Source organism: Hetaerina americana, unplaced genomic scaffold (assembly GCF_022747635.1).
Source record: "Hetaerina americana unplaced genomic scaffold, ioHetAmer1.1.p SCAF_11, whole genome shotgun sequence".
In the NCBI taxonomy this organism is placed as follows: Eukaryota; Metazoa; Arthropoda; class Insecta; order Odonata; family Calopterygidae; genus Hetaerina; species Hetaerina americana.
In genome coordinates, this window is record NW_027286181.1 from 39,392,546 (window position 1) to 39,410,665 (window position 18,120).

At 38.8% G+C, this 18,120-nt stretch overlaps 1 protein-coding gene across 1 annotated transcript in view; it reads right to left on the reverse strand.

The window, feature by feature from the left end:
• LOC139700862 (uncharacterized) overlaps positions 1–18,120 on the reverse strand; it is a 70,057-nt gene that overhangs the window by 50,826 nt on the left and 1,111 nt on the right. The window contains exons 2-3 of the mRNA XM_071599295.1: positions 12,134–12,274; positions 3,337–3,431 (exon numbers count right to left, since the gene is read on the reverse strand). Of these exons, the coding sequence (XP_071455396.1) occupies positions 3,337–3,354 (18 nt within the window). The 5' untranslated portion in view covers positions 3,355–3,431; positions 12,134–12,274. The remainder of the gene's footprint in view (positions 1–3,336; positions 3,432–12,133; positions 12,275–18,120) is intronic.

Sequence of the window (18,120 nt, forward strand, 5' to 3'; positions counted from 1 at the left end):
TTAGATTTACCCATCTTGTGAAAAATTATTCCTTTTAAGTCTTTCATCGAAAACCAAACAATATAAATTGGCAACAATGCTTATAAAAAACCTTCGTAGCCGATTTGGCCTGCTTTCCGGTGCACTTATACAGTGGCTCGCTAATCGAAGGAAAACTCAACGAAGGGCTGCGCCTAATTAACATTGCGGTGGTACTGCTTCACTTGAACTTATGACTGAAACCCTCGATAAAGATGTTTATCTACTCACAAAAATTATGCCTTTACTAAACCCCAAATACGTATGGTAATCGAACTACGCATATCGGTTTCATCATGCCGCGAACTGGGTTTTGAACCCAAGCGGTGGCGAAATTTCAAATTTATTTAGTCTCTCAAGTGGAGGACATTCCCGGTGACCCTCGACTGAACATATGACTTGAAACCCCAGGAGCTGACCTGTCAAGGGACCGTCAACGCCAAGGTCGGGTTCTCTCAACAGTCTTTAAACCTTAATATTGTCCCTAAATAGTTAACAATTGACCCCAACAGTTGCGCAACTCCTACGATTAACACCATTACCACCTAAACAGAACGCACGACTACTCTAGAAAAGTTGACGTCCATCAAAAATGGGACGCAAGTGGCTCTTCAGAAGAAAGTCATCCGGATCAAGACGAAGACGAAAACGATCGAATTATTTCTTAGTAGAAGGGAAGTGTACGGAAAGGGGAGGGGGCGGTGGAAGCGGCAAAAGGTGAGCAGGGGAGTGCCGATGATACAAAGGATGGAGACCTTACTTTCCCATCGCAAAGACCCGGGTACCGGAAGAGAAGAGCGGAGGGAGGGGTAACCTAAGAGATGGCTCAACAGTTTGTTCCTCACACCCTTGGGTCCACAGGCGGAACCACTGCACGGATGACTGAAGTATCACCCGTAAACGTCAGAGGACAACCGCGAAGAGTAAATAAATGAACCGTATCAGTGTTTCTTGACACTGCATCTTAAACAACACTATTTGTTTCAGAAGTAACTTATTGGTTAGATTAGTTTTCAATGGATCCTGGCACTTACCAATTTTATGCTCCTAACCCCTAACTAATACGATATAAAATATCTTTTGACTCCATACTACATATTACAATTATTCATTCTAGAGCTCTGAATGTTTTCCAACTCCCATATTCTTATTCAAAATACTTATTCTTTTCCTCTCTTTACCTCGCTTTCCCAGCATTCTCCCCGCTATTACCGTCTTCAGTATCCCATTGTTTTTCGATATTTCCAGCATCCCCTTGGAAGCAGGAAAATCCCTTGCATTCTTCAAACTTTCGCAACAGCCTTTTCTATTCGCCCAATATGCCCTGAAATCTATCGTTGTTCTTTCCCCCCTTGTTATTTTGCCCATTCTTCTACACACCCGCATCTAAAGGCCTCAAACTTATGCTTATCCACTTTACTCCACGACCAAGTAGTTTCTCAACAATTCGGTGCAATTATTTCGGACGTATGCGGGCAGTTGGCACATACTTGCTGAGGTCTATGGACTTCGTCGTAATTTCCAATACATCTCTGATACTGTCACAACAAATGCTAATAAAATGAGATTTAAAACCATCATAAAGAGGTTATGCCATATAAGTGCTAAGAGGTTATGTTTTATAATGGCTACCCTCTCACAAACCCAAATTTTCCGTTAGGACTGGTTTGATTAAATTGCATACAGACCTCATATCAACACTATCTTGAGCATCCCATTGCTCTTGCTATCACCACTGTCCACTTGTGCTGTCTTATTCAAAATTTCTCTAAATAACTCTCTCTCAACGGCTATAATTCCTAGAACTCCATCGTTTGTTTTCCTTTTTCTCAATTTAATTTCCTCCATCTTCCTCAGCACAAACGTCTCAAAAACTTCCAATCCAATCATGCTCTCTTGACTTTACGAATAAGTGCCTGCGCCCTGCAAAACTACGGCCCACATCTTAGTTTTCGAAACACCATTTTATTACTGAATTAAAATCTAATTTACGGCATTATTTCCAAAGCTTCGATTCAATGTGGGAAGGGGGGGGGAGCAATATTAAAAATGTAGTTCATCGAACAACGTCAGCATTTCACATTTAAAAATTTGGTGCTTTCCCAGTGTAGGAGATGAGTGAAATCTTCACGGGTGCCCCACCAGGTGTCGGGCTGTCATCGTTTCGATGCCTGACTGGATTTGCCGACAGAACTTAACCAATGGCATAGACCGCGGGCAGCTGAAGACCTGAGTTGGTGGAATTCCCGGGGAAAATGTCGTATATTCAGCAAAATAATATTCCCCGTTATCATGTTTATTCGCGATTCTACCTGGTGTTAAAAATTACCACTGATATTTATTTTATCGCGGAAACATTTGAAAATAGCTGGAAGATCAATTTAGTCCCCCTTTCCCCCGGTGCTGAAATGGACAGGGCAGTCAAGCGTTCAAGCGGAGTTCGTTCCGTGATGATTTGCTCGTTTAGCTTATGCCTCTCTCTATCCAACAGAGGAGACGCTTTGAAACACGTGAGTCCACTATTTTTTACATCCCCATTCTTATGCGTTAACTTCAGCCCCCCAAAGAGGTGGCGTGGATAAAGGACGCCTGTGAAACGATTTCCGACGCCAAATTTTTTCTCCGCTCCACCTCATATCACTTTAATCCTGCCAAATCCTAAATTCCTCACTCATCCCTAACAAATACTCATTACCTGTCGATCTCCCTTCTGTAATTTTTTCACTGTTATTAAGGTATGGCTTAAAGTTTATGTTGGACATTCCACAAGTTATGTATCAAATTGCGTCGGCCTATCGCACCCGTCAATTATCCTTCCCGTTGCAGGCAAGCGAGGGACTTGGAAGAACCTTTTCGAGAAGCAAGGTCACGGCCATGAAACCTGTGGCCGATGAGAAAAAGAAGTTATCGGGACGCTCAATAGTTCAATTTTACGCGAAGCTGTTACGTTTCCGACCACGAGGGACGCACGACCGTGGGGTTCAATCCGTGACATGAGGTGAGGAATCCTCGTGAGAAGATAAGAAAACACTGGGCGCGAAACAGACAGACCACGTCCTTGACCACGGTAGCTCCCACTGGCGTGCAAAAAGAAAGCGCCCGTGAAAAGGAGTGAGTGAGTCTGGGTTTCATCACTAAGATCCGAGGTAAGCGGGAAAACCAAAAGAAAAAAATGAGAAAACACAGCTGCAGAGGTAATGACATGTCCGTCATTTTGGAAGCTTCAAAGATGGGAAACTCTCCATGATCACGTACCACAGGCCAGATGACCCACCCACAGGAAATGCGAGAAAAAAATCCAGAAAACACTCCACTTACCGACTGAATTTGAGACATTTCCGTTTCTTTTTTCCACGTAATATTTCCGGAAGTGCAGACGATCAAGTGTCAATAAATATTCTTCGGTGGTTCTTCTAAATCAGCACAAAACAGCAGTTGCAACGAAGCGTAACATAAAAAACAAGCAAATAAACCGACATGTATTTTTTTTGAACTGAAATTAGAGAAAGGTACAAAATATATTTCTTTCGCGTCCATTGATTATCTCGATTTAAAATTGAAAATATTCTAATTAAGTATACTGAGATTAGCATTAATCTTAAAAGTGAAGATACGAATTTAAAAATTGATCTAGCAGGATACATATACGAAGAGAATTAATCTGAAATGAGAGTTTTCAACTAGCAACAGCTGGGTGAAGCACTTTTTTCAAGCATACCAAAGTACAATTTACCTTGGAACTATACAAACGAACGTTTACGATAATTTAATTTATTCAAAACAATAAAAACCATTTTTGAAGAAATCAGAATTAAGGTGAATATTATCTTTCCCAAAAAAAGGAGAAAAAAGAGACGAACAAAAAGGGATAAAGGACAGCCCCAAATTTAAAGCAAGAGATGAACTGTGAAATCTATTTGACTCATACGAACATTGCAAAGAAAACAATCCCGACTATCTGTATCACTTTTCGAAGACCACTCGAAGCATGACACTGTCACACATCTTTTTCCTCGCCCTCCACCCTGTATCTTTTTTTCCTCCCTCACTTGTTAATTATTCCTCGCAAATGGCACCCGACACTTGCTCCGTCCTCCCGCGCTCGAAATTTTTCGATACGGAGTACCGCCCGCTCCGCTATCGGCCGCAAACTGACGAAGCTTCAAAGCCAGCGGTACTTTGGATGGGAGGAGGGGGAGGGGAAGGAAGGCCCCAGGGGATGAGGAAGGACTGGCAGGAGGGATGGGAAAGAATGGGGAAAGGGGAAAGCCAAGACGCCTCACTCCCGCCCCTTCCTCCCAACTCCTTGCCCTCGCATCACACACCTCCTCCTCCAGCACTCCAGGGAAAAGGTTAAGGATCTGTGCTTCTCCCTCTTTCTCCTTCTGCTTCTCTGTTTCCCCCCCACCTTTCCTCCTTCCCGCACGGTCACGTGGATTTGACGTCATGGCCCGTTCGGTATGCACTCTTCCCACTTCCAGTATTTCCTTCGCGGTCATTTTTTTCTGCAATATCCGAAACGATGGATCAAACGTCCTGCGCGCTAGTAGTTGCGGCCGCTCCTGCAAAGAGGTCGCTGGGACTGGCTCAGAGTTGTCTGCAGGAATTCCTGGGAGGAGGAGGGGGATAGCTACCGGACGGGAATATGGAACGCCTCAGCGGTCTCCTTAAAAATTGCTTAAATCTCGTGGGCAAGCCTTCGGTGTTAAAGCTGACGAGGGTTACAACGACGCCAACCTCCCATGAGACCCACGAGGCACCTCCCGAGGTCCCGCATCGGAACGGCATCCTCCAATTCTTCCGGTGAGGAAGAACCAAATAGGGAGGAAAGCGACCAGTGCACGAGAACAGCGCGACAAGAATTTCGGCAAGGCCCTGTATACGGGAGTCGGAAGAAGTCCGAAACACACGCCTCAGATAGTGCTGGCGAATTCTCAGCAAACCGCTCTTACCTCCTATCGTTAGTCATCCAATACCATGAAGTGTCCAGCAGAGGATTGTTTTGTTGTAACTCAAACTGTTCCCTGTCAATCTCTTCATTTCCTCATAGCTCCTTACAACGACATGTTCCATCACTTTATTCTCGTAGGAATTCCTTTGCCTTCCTCTGATATCTTCAACTCCATGTTGTCTTCAGTTATGATTTTTGTAAACTATCGTTCCTAAGGATATGTTCATTCAATGTTCTTCTTCATCTTGTCATTGTCCTTCATAGGCTCCCCTTTTAGTCCATTCTTAGAAGTACTTCCTCTAGTTAATTTGCCTATCGATTTTATTTACAACATTTTTCGGTAGCGTCACATTTCCATTACCTTCAATCACCTTTTCTCGGCCGCTCCAAACGTCCAAACTTCGTATCCATAAAGCAGACTCAATAAATAATATTTAAATTGTTAATATTTGTGAAGTAACATGGGATTGAAACAAAAAAAATCGAGGATTCTCGTTTCTCAAGAACACCAATATTGAGGAAAACTGAAGGTTCCGTTTTTAACTCAATGCGGGGCTAATTACATAGAAGTTTAATATTTAAAAAGTAATTCAACCAAAAATAATTTATAAAGTAATTTTCTTTAAAATTCATTTTAGGATGTTGTATGAGCAGGACCACGTTCATGATTAATGAAGACCGTGTTGCTGAAGGGTGGTCTTGATGCCTATCCAAGCTGAACCTGCACATAAATTTGCCTTTTTTAATTTAAACTTCGAGTTGTATCCTAATGTACGAAGCGTCTGGCTGCTGATATAACTTTTTTAACTCTATTGTAGCCTCTCCCTCCCATTCTACCCCTATTCAGACCCCCACTCCACAAAGTATGAAGGATAGTGCCGGCACCAAGGGGATTGGTGCCGATGGGAATAAAGGTCGATTGATTCAATGTCAATCCAGCGTATTCAAGGTCCTCGGCGACCAACATCTTCGAAGAGAATGAGCTTTGAAATGCCATCAAACCATACCTGCTATTATTTTTCCTTAACGACGCACCAGTCGCCGCATGAAGTTTTTTGATGAGAGGGGGTCATATAAATGAGACATAACTGTTCATCAAAAGATCTGAAGGGCTAGTGGTAACACGATGTCAGCCATCATTTTGATCACTTTGAGTTATTCAATTTCGAAAGTTGGCTTAAATCACCAAATGTGTTATTTTTGTTTGATGACCAATTGCGCAACTAGCCTAACTTGAGCAGGAGACGACGTAAGTATCTTAGGAAATTGTTTCCCGATCCATTTATTTGACGTGATTCCAAGTTGCTGAAGAATTGACGAGTAAAGGGAAGGATTTACAGAAGCCATGCCCACGGTTTTAACCCTGTGTACAGTTTTCAAGGCCAGCGTAAAAGGTATTGGATGACAATGTATTATACAAACACGAAAATGAGGAGTTTCTCAAGAAAAAAGAGGGAAAAACCTCAGTAAGAAAGCGTAAATTAGAGAAGCTAGAGAACTTCAATTATTTGGTCTTATAAACGATAATAAGCTCAAAACAAATAATAAGTGACGCTCGATGGCAAAAAAGGAAGGAGGAAAGAGACAAAAAGTGGACTATCTTCTCATTTTTTACATTAAGCTATTCCAGCATTCCTCGACCTCTTGAAACCAATAATTAGGTTTTCAAATATTTAAATCATAAACGTATTTCCCTTATGGAAAAGGGTACACAGACTTATAGTGTTCATACATATTGATTTTTTTAATTGCAGACATGATTTAATGAATGACAATTAGATTGCAAACGCGGATCTATCGCGGAAATAATTTTTCCGTAAACTAGGAAGAAATAGACGAAAACCTGAGATGAAAAGGTAGCGAATAAATTTATTTTGGGATCGGGATGGTGCGGCGGCTAGCGTCCCACTCAGAGGGCCCGGGTTCGAAATCTGGAGACGTTAGATCTTTTTCAGTGGTATCTCGATGTCTACTAAAGGTGTTTTGTGGAGAAAACTTTAAATGAGTACGCCTTCCGTCTGATAGGATGTTAAGCTGTGAACCCCTTGGCGCTTTCGATAAGAGTAGGCTAATGCCGACGTCGGGTTTCTCTCCACCATTCCAATCCAACCCTAATGACGCCAAAGTCCTCAGCTGTCAGTCGCCTCCCCCAAATCTACTACTTTGGCAATTAATCTAATACTTTCACGGACCCTGGCAGTAGGCACTAGTATTCCCTAAGGGATCTACCGAGAAAAGACTAACACAACGTCAAATAAATAAAGATTTAAAACAAGAGAAGATCGTACGTAAGTATTTCTGCTAATTCATAGTTGAAATAAAATAGTTTTCAGTTCCCGATGTAGGAAAAGAGCCGACAAAACGTTTGCATCACAACTGCACAATTATAATCAGCAGTAATCTACCGACTTCGGGTAAGTTTTAGTTGGAAACTGGTATTACACACTTTCTTACTCTTAAGTCTTAACTAACATGATGAAAATCATCGTTAAACCTCAAGTTAAATGTAAAAATCATTCATTCTTTAGCTCTGCATACTTTTTACCTCCCTGAATTGTATCAAAAATGCCAATTATTGTCCTTCCTCTATTCGCTTTTCCAGCATTCTCCCCTTATTACCGTTTTCAGCATCCCTTCACCTCTCAGCATCACCTGTATCCATCTGCCCTGCCTTCTTTTAATTTCTCCCAATGGCTGTCTCTACCTCAACTAACATATTAATGTAGATTAACTAATAAAAACAATTTGAATGGGCGAAATGATATGCTTTGAGCAAGGATTGAAAATAAGTATCAGGTTGAAGGGGTAGCTACAGTATTTTCTTCCCACCCTGAGGACCCAGGTTTGACACCAGGGAGTCAGAAGTTTTTTCAGAGGTATCCCAATCCCTACTTGGGTGCCAGGTGAAGAGCACTTCCAACAGAGTATGATGTCCATCAGTTGGGACAATGTGGAACTCTTGTCATATTTCTTTAAAGAGTAGGTTAATTCTGGCACCAGGTTTCTCACCACCATCCCTCATTCCCTGAATACTCTACTTCATCAGCTAAAATGGCTAAGAATACTAATGGGGCTTCATGTTATAGTATTCATCCCTATTCTCTGATAATGGTATCCCATTCAACCCACCCAACACTGAAAATGCAGGTTAATTAAAAAATATATACAGGCAGCAGCAGGGGTCATCAACCACATTTTGGTTTAGCTTGCTTGGGAAGTGTTCATGTCATACTACATGCATGAAACCTCACAGCACTAAGGGTGAGTGACTAACTATATCCCTTGTCATGACTCTATTTCTATATAGATTTGTGGTTCAATAAAAAAATTGTAGCTAGGGCCTAATTAAAAGTGGTCAGAAGTACTATTGAAATTTACGCTAGGGACCAATGGATGCATTTGAATTGGATGCAAAATATATGGAACATTAAAATTGTGGAATGCCAACAACACTCTTCAAAAAAGGAACACACAAGCAGTATGAATTAGAAGCACACACAATTACAAATAACCATGAGTCAGATGTAATTCCACTATTATTAATAAAACCTATTTTTTATAAAAAAATGAGAAATGTGGGATAAATTCCAACAAATAAATATGAGTAATTAATTGCACTATATAATTCTGGCTATCTTCTGCTGGGAACAACAGGAGGGAAGACAGGACTGAAGTATGTTTCATTACAGAGCATATTGACTAAAATAAAATTTATTTTCACTGGCAGGAGAATGCCCATGATATTATGTCATTGACTTCTCTGCCCTTATGAAACTTTCTGGGCTAAATAAAACATAACAGATTAAGGGTTTCTGATAATCTCTAGAGCTCCGCTGATGGAAGCAATAACAATTGCTCCAGGTAAGGTCACCCATGCTAGTTAGGTCGAAGATTAGGTATGAGACAACAAGCCCACTCAGCAACTGTTCCTCAGTGAGCTAGCTGCAAAGACATCTGACCCCAGTAGGATGACCAATTGATTGATGGTGTCCTGTTAAAAACACTATTGAGAAAGGGATTGAGAAACCACCTAATTTCTTTATCTCAAGAAAATATGATCTACATCAATACCCTGCGAGCCACCAAAAAGGTGTGTGGCAGGGGGTGCAGCACCAGGAGGAAAGGGTAAGGGATGAGGGGGTTAGGGTTTTTCAAATGGATGGGGAAAGGTGGGGGGAACCTGCAAGAAAAATATATAAATATACTCATATAACCATGTGCTGTACCTTGTAGGTTAATACATATTGTGTTGAGCTGACTCCAGGGGGATTTCGATTACAAGCATTCTGGTCTCTTATTTTTCTTGGAAAAAATGACCATTTAAACCAGTCAGTCTTGCAGTCTATCTCTCTAATCTTATGTTCATGATCCCTCCGCCCGTAATACCTAGGGGTTCGTATTATGTTCTTGATGTCATCGGAAAAGGACCCATCTTTAAATGTTTTTAATAAGTTTAATCTATATTGTAAACACCGCTGTGTAAGGGAATCCCAGCCTAAATTTTCTAGCAAAGTAGCTACACTACTGCGTTGGTCATAACAATGCTTGACAAATCTAGCCCCTCCACTGAACTTGATCTAATTCCGATATCAAATTTATCTCTTGAGGATCCCATATACTGGCAGCATACTCTCGGTGGGGCCTGACTAGGACAAGAAAACATGGTTCCTTCACTTTTTTGTCGCATTCACCTCGCACTCTTTTTACAAATCCCAATTTTTTATTATTACGACTGCATATTTCTCATATGTGCTTTCCCCAGGACAGATCGTGAGTAATTGTGACACCCAAGTATTTAAAGGAATCTACCCTTGCGATTTCTGTTTGTTTCATTTTGTAACTAAATGGGAGGGAATTACTCTTTTCCCAAAAATGTACTACTATGCATTTTTTCAAATTTAATTCCAATTGCCATGTATCGCACCAAGTCTGAATTGCATCTAGGTTGTTAACTAACGCGACTTAGAATGTCCCCATAAATCACTGCATTGTCAGCAAAAAGACGCAGCCTGGCAAGTAAATAAATAAGGAACAAGAGGGGGCCTATGACACTTCCCTGTGGTACACCCGACGCGACCTTGACAGTATCGGATGATACACTGTCCAGGACAACTGTTTGAACGTGATTTTCAAAAAATTCTCTAATCCAGCATATAATACTCCCGTGTATTCCATCAGTTTCCAACTTCGCGAGTAACTTGCAAATAGGGACTTTATCAAAAGCTTTTTTAAAATCTAGGAATATTGCATCAACTGGAATATTACTTTCACCGGAAAGCATTATATCATGAACAAAGAGTGCGAGTTGAGTTTTGCAGGACCCATGCTGGTTGTTAATCAATAAATCTTGGCTATCAAGGTACCTCATTATGGAACTAACAATGATGTGTTCAAGAGTCTTACAGGAGATGGAGGTGAGTGATATTGGCCTATAATTACTGGGGTCCTCCCGGTCTCCATTTTTAAATATGGTTGTTACAGAAGCTATCTTCCTGCCACTTGACTGGAAGATAGCTTCTGTAATGCTTGGCCTCCATTTATAAAACTGTACGAATCCCAATCTGCTGTGGGAACATAAAATTGCCATCGATAATTAGTCTATGCTCATTGTTGTGGGATGTAAAGCTTTTTATCTGCCTTTCTAGATCTAGTATTGAGTTAACGCCAGCATGGGGTGGTCTATAATACACACATACATATATTCTTTTTGCACTGGGTATTTTTACTGAGCACCAGACACTTTCTACACAGCTATCAGGAAATAAATAGCAGAAACAATGAACTTGGCCATCGCTCAGATTTACATGCCACAAAGCAATCATAGGGAGGAAGAAGTCAACAGGGTATGCAATCAGTTATAGGATATAATCACAGGTGCCCCTGGAGGCAAACATCTAATAGGATGAGTGATTGGATCATGACAGTAGGCAAATGAAGAGCGAGGAAAGGGACTACAGTTTGACTACAGACCTTAAGGAATGACTGCAGAGAGAAAGCAGCCATTACATGATTAGACAGATTTAGGAACAGTGAAATGAATTTGCCCAGTTTCTCAGGAGTGGATGCTGATTCAGATCAAAATTTAGCACTCATGAGGTGCAGTGTTAGATTCAAGAGGATAAAACAGGCAAAATGGACGAGAAAATGGAGAGAAGAAGCTTTATCTTGAGAAAAAGAAATGAGTGCCACGCAGCAGCAGAAAAAATTATGACCTTCTGTACTAGTAATATTCTATCTGCATCTTGCTCTATGTTGGCTATGCCATGGGTATTTCCTACCAGTTTGATAAACATTATGGCAACCCCTCGCTGGCTCTTGTCCTTTTTGCTGTATATTACTACATAACTATCACTCCAGTGACCCCCACCATCCTTCTATTTCACCTCGCATAGACCTAAAATATCTATATTTTTGTTTCCATCTCTTGTTTTTTGTTCTCTAATTTTCCTGTCCTCAACATTTCCCTAACATTCTAAGTTCCTATTCTCTCTTATCGTGCCTTTTGAACTGATACTGTCAGTTTTCCTTTGCAAGGGTTTTGTGAGATTACGACAACAGAAACCTTGCCTATCCTGCTGCCAGGCACGATATACGGCTGCTTGGGCTGAGTCATGTAGTTGCCAGGATACATTTACTCAATACTGTCCATCATATAAATCTTACGAATTATATATGAGTGTTTTCCCATTGTCTTCCTCAATAGTGTTTTAATGTGACAACAACACTCAATTTCCATCCCTCTAGGATCGGATCAGATACCTTTGCAGCTGCCGCCCTAAGGAACAGATGCTGTGCAGACTACCTTTCGTCTAGCTCCTAACTTTGGACCTTTCTGGTATGAGTGACCCTATTAGGAGAAATTATTATTGCTCCCATCAGCAGAGTGCAAACCCTTCCACCATGTCAAGGTTGTAGTCCATGGGAAGGAGAAGGAAGTACAACTACATAAATTAAAAAACTGAGAGTCAGGAATTTTTATATCAATTGTCGGAATTTTTAAAGGCTATTCTGTTGGGCAATAAGCTTTCAAAATAATTGAAGGTTGTATGTTTGATTCTTTTTCACATTGTACGAGTTCTTTGCAGCTCATTCAATCTCCCAAATGGATCATTGGTCATATTAGGTCTCAGGTAGGTTTTTAGAAATTGCAAACAGTCTACTTACCATATAATCCATTCACTTGACCCAATTCCCACGTGAGAAGGATATATTCTCAAGGTATAATATTCCCTAGGAACAGGAATTTCAAATACTGGAGCGTGTAAACCACCAAACTAGTATTAGCATTACGAATGCACATTGAAACTGCAAATAGAAACAAAAATAGATAAAAAAATATAACTTCACACAATATTAAGTTAAAGGTAACAAATCACAACATAGTAAAATATATGGAGCAAGACTTTAACCTCCAACTTTTGAGCTTGACAGATATGTGTTTCATATCTAATGCAATGTGAGTATTTACTATTATTCATTTTAAATTGAAATTAAGTGTGATTTTATATTTCAATGCATTTTATATTTTTCCCAAAAGTTAAACTTGTACAAGACTGCCAAGCTCTGCTTTTGAGACCACTATGCTTGTCCACAGAAAAAAGAAAGATCATTCAATAAGTTAGAATCATGAAAGACACTGAGCTAGCACAAGGAGCTGGAAGTTCATGTGAGTTAAACAATATATAAGCAAATTGCAAGAGAGGTCATTAAGGTGATAACAGAGGTAAAGTGCCAGAAAATTTAACTTTGTCAGTACCCTCACATCAAATTAATAAAAGAAGAGTAAAACTAGTGTTGAACATTAAGGAATCTTCTGGTAAATTGCATCATAGCAATATTCTGAATGGTTTTAGATATATGGTGACAAAAATGGATGAACAGGAATCAGGATGGGGTTGGCATGGTAGTGGCAAGAAGGAGAAGAGTCAGGTAAAATGCTGTGGGAATGTTGAGGGGGGAAACACAGTGATGAGGAAAGAGGACATCATTCTTCAAATTTCCATACTTTTACCTGAGTATGATCTGTACTTTTTGTAGTCATAAGCAGACATTCATTTCAATCCCGGTAATAGCTGCTCAGACCTTGGTTATCATGCAATTATACCCGATGATGTATTAACAGGCAAAACTAGTTGCACTTTTCTTTCAAAAATTAAACTTTGGATACTAACAAACTTTTTTTAATACTTAAACAGGGTCCAATATTAAAAATTGAACACCTCCCAAAGTGAATTTCAATAGATAAGATCCTTTAGGCAAACACCATGATGCATTGACATGAGATGTCATGCTAATGGATTGAGAAAATGAGCACATAAGTAAACTGAACTTTTAATACTAAAGTTTCATTTTGATAACTGATATTTTACTAATTGTTGTTCTTTTTAAAACCACCTCTTCTATCACTTTGAGCAGTTATTGAATTTAAAAAAATAGTTCCTCATTTGGCAGGGTGAGTCATTTGTAATGAATAACCTTTTGATCAAATTAATCATGACATCACTAGTGGTTGAAGATGAAGCCTATTTCATGGTTTCTTTTATGTCATAAATACAGCAATCAATTTTTTTGCTTTCATACAATACTTGAAATTCTGTTTGCAATGTTGTTTTAATGTTTAAGGGTATAGGTCTTGGCGAAAGAAATCTTTTGATAAAAACAAAACTGATTCATTTACTATGGATTATGCTTGAATGTGCCTGTTCACATTTAATATGAAAATGTAATTAAAGCAGTCATTTATAATGTATATCCATGTATTAAATAAAAAATGAGCTCTAATTTATAGTCATTGTAATATTTTTTGTAACATTTCACAGAGTTAGGCATAATTTGTTTCTAATAATGCCAGGAAAGTCAAGAAAGACAACAGTGATGATCTGAGAAGTTATACAAGGTTTGTTTAAAAAGTATTGGTAATAATTTTTCCTGATGTAAGCGTGAAAAACTGAAAGACCATCGGTTAAGTGTGTGCATGATCACAGACCCAATTGGCATTGATAATACATCAGTGCACACCATTATCACTGAAAAATGGGCAATGCAAAAGATCTGCGCTAAAATTATCCCAAAGTGCTTGACAGATGACTAAAACCACAGTCGAGTGTCTGCTTGCAAAGACCTTCTGCAATGGCATCACAATGATTTCCCAACCCCCTTTCAGTCCCACATTGGCACCAGTAGACTATTTCCTATGCTCAAGAGAGAAATCATTCCTCAAAGGACACCACCATAGGACCCTAGGTGCCTTCAAAGAAGCTTGCACATGTACCTTTAAGGATGTTCCGGAATCCACCTACCAGTCAAGGAAAAGCCACTGGCAAAAGTTTGTTGACGCTCAAGGGATGCACTTTGAAGAACTTTGAGTCATTGTAGCAATATGTGAAATAAATCTGTTTTTCCTAAACTTATCCTGATACTTTTTATACAGACCATGTATGGCAAAGATATCAGGCCAGCAAGTTTAGATATAGAAAGAAAATATGACATGTATGGGGATAGCTTAGGACCAGACATACTTCATCGTGAGATAGAGATGGTATTCAGGGAACTGAAATCAAATAAGGCCATGGAAATAGAAAACAATCAGGATGTATTTGTTTGTTTTATAGGTTTCAAGAAAGTATTTGAAATTGAAAAAGCAAATTTAGTAGGGTTAATGAATATATTACAGAAGAAAGGAGTAGATTGGAGAGATAGGTGACTTATCCTGAGCATGTGTCAAACTGCTCAAGTGCATGTGGTGGATGGAGAGTGGGAATGGGCAGTGTTAGGAAGAGCATTGAGACAGCTATTATAAACTCTACTTTTCAACGTAAATGAAGAGGAAATGGTAAAAATGGTATAGAAAGAACTGGAAATCAGAATGAAAGTTGGTAGGATATTCATGAAATCAGTTAGTTGGCAGATGATCAAGCTTAAGTCAGCCAGCCAGCCAAGGATTACAGTCATTGCTTAATGAATTGGAGAAATCAATGTAATGGTTTTAGGATGCAAATCAATGTAAGCAAAACAGATGTTATAAGGTTTTTGAGGAAAAAAGCCAAGTTAAATGTTAAAATAAGTTGGCAAAAACAAGAGCAGGTAGAACATTTAAGGTAGCTTGGACGTTTCTTGGACCAAGATGGTCACAGTGGTACGGATATTAGAATTGCTTTCGCTAAAGAAGCATTCACATGAAGAGAGAATTGATGATAGGGATGTTAAGTAGGGAGGTTAAGAATAGATTAGTGAAAATTTAAGAATGGAGCATGGCTCAGAAAGTTGGTCTTTGAAGCCAGCTGATACCGTTAGATTGGAGGTTTTAATATGTGGACGTGGAGAAGGATGGAAACATTTAAATGGATGTTAGAAAATCAAACAAATAAGTATTAGGCATGGTGGGGGAGGAGAGAGCATTGTTAGTAGAAATGCAAAGAAGGCAGGAAATATGGTTGCAGATATTTTGATTGGAGATGGAATGTTGAAGAATACCATAGAGAGGCAGCCATTGGGCACACAAGTTAGGGGGGGGGGGGTAGAGACGTTGGATGGAATGAAGAGAGACAGAGTGTATGCAGAATAGAATTACAGCACATTTATTACAGAATGGGGTGTCACGCTTTGTTTTATCAGTTAAGGCTAAGAAAAGTATTAGTGTACATGTACAGCTTGTGTCCATTAAAAAACCTACCAAAAAAATGATATCCTATCAAATATATGCTAATTTATTATTATTTTACTGTTTCTGTTTTGGCTAATAACTTTATGATATTTTGAGTGAATTACAACAAGAAGATACCCTTGAGTTAATTAAGTTATATTCATCAACAGTTTTAGATGGCAAGCGGTGGAATCAAACAATGTAAAATTAATCAACCATTCTGTCTACAGGCACACCTGATAATGGTATTGAAACATGAATCATGTTTGCATGAATTAATAAAGAATGAAAGAGTGCTACATGTATTTCCATTAATTTTATGAAAATTCTTGAAATAAATATTAATCTAATTCTCAATGAGGATGGGAAAATATAGACAGGGGTAGTCATGATCATCTGAGAAATAAATTAACAGATTATGTTCATAGATGAGAAAATAATTAACACCCAGATACGCCTACTGAGAATGATGCATGATTATCAATCTAATATCATAATATTCAGATAAAACATATTTTCTATTTACCTGCTTTAATTAATTTGGTCTACATGATATATATATATATATATATATATATGTATATATATATATATATATATATATATATATATATATATATATATATATATATATATATATATATATATATATATATATATATATATATATATATACATACATACGAGAGTCATCCGGAAAGTAGTACCCGTTCGTGCCGCATGAAGTGCTGACGACGCGAGTAGCCGCTGGACGAGGTCAGATAGCTTCAGTGGCTTGTCTGCCTTCTCTGAGCCAAGTTGCGTGACGCTAGCATTGCCTGTGTTGTTTCTGTGATTGTTTACAATGTTTAAAAAAATTGAGAACGCCGCCAGTTGTGAAGTGAGGGCAGTGATTAAATTCCTCAATGCAAGAAACGTTCGCCCATGTGATATTCATCGCCAATTAAAGGAGGTGTATGGAGACAATGTAATGGACGAGTCGTCTGTTCGGCGGTGGTGTCGCAACTTCAACATGGGGAGGGGGAACACACACGACGATGAGTGTTCGGGGAGACCGTCTGTCATTACAGACCAACTGGTGAGCTCAGTTGACGAATTCGTGAGGAACGATCGGCGCGTCACAATTGATGACATCTGTGAGCATTTTCCCAATGTTTCTCGAACAATTGTTCATGAAATTGTTAAACACCATCTGCATTATGCAAAAATTTGTGCAAGATGGGTCCCTCGCGTATCTCAATGAGCTGGCGGCGAAGGACTATGCAGCAGGAATACAGAAACTTGTCACACGTTATGACAAATGCCTTAATTTGCTTGGAGATTATGTTGAGAAGTAGTTTAAAGTATCCTCTTTCAAATAAAATTTTTTATGTTTGTTAATATTTACTTTTGTGTCTTTATTTCACGAACGGGTACTACTTTCCGGATGACCCTCGTATGTATGTATGTATGTATATATATATTTATTTATTTATTTATATAGGAAAGATATACTACAGGTATAAGATATATATAGATATATATTTACAGATATAAGGAAAGGGATAGGAACACACATAAAGGGCAAACAGGAGAGGTGGGGAAGGCAGAATCCAGCAGATCACGAATGTAAAAATATACTGTACCAATTTATGACACTAATCTACTGATGGAAAAATGAGATCACATATAAATTTCTGAAATGGAAGAGCTTTGAAGGACATTAGGTACATGCTGTTCAGAAGAAGAGAATCTGCATAATAGGCAAAAAATATAAGCCTCTGATATAAATCCAGTTCAGAATTTTTCATCCATTTTTCCGACATATTTTCCAGAGTATGATAAGCTTGGAAAGAATATTTCAGATAATTGAATCATCTTTATTAAAAATTTCATGATAGATGGCATTTCCAAGAATGAAACCATGATGCAACATCAAGTAACAACTTCATGGGATATCTCCATGGTCTAGTTACAAACTATAGCCTCATTCAAAACTAATTAGATAACTTGTCCTTTAAGTTCTGCAGTGGTAGCATTTGTGCTTCCCTTACTTAACTTCCTCTAGAAAAGGAATTTTTGTTGGTTAAATCTATTTTACAGATTCAGGAAAATTATCAGAAAATTTTTGGCTCTACAATTTTTACACTAATAATTTACCTGGAATATTTTGATTTAATATTTTTACTCACAGAGTGGGAAGATGGATGAACCAACACAACATGGAGGAATAAATATGAAAGATATCATGGAACTAAGCCATAATGTGGAGTGACAATATAAACCATAGTTTCCAATTACATAGTACGCCTTTGGCTGGGGTGCAGAATAAAAATTTTAATTACAGGAGTTTACACAAGAAAAGTTTGAGAAAAGAGATTTATTTAAGTGAATTATTGAGAAATATCATGTAAATCTAGAGAATGGTAAACATATCTAATATAAGATCCTTCTCAAGGAGCAGATACTTCAATATTTGTTGCTATATATTAATTACATATCAATGCTGGAGAGCTGGATATGGACTATT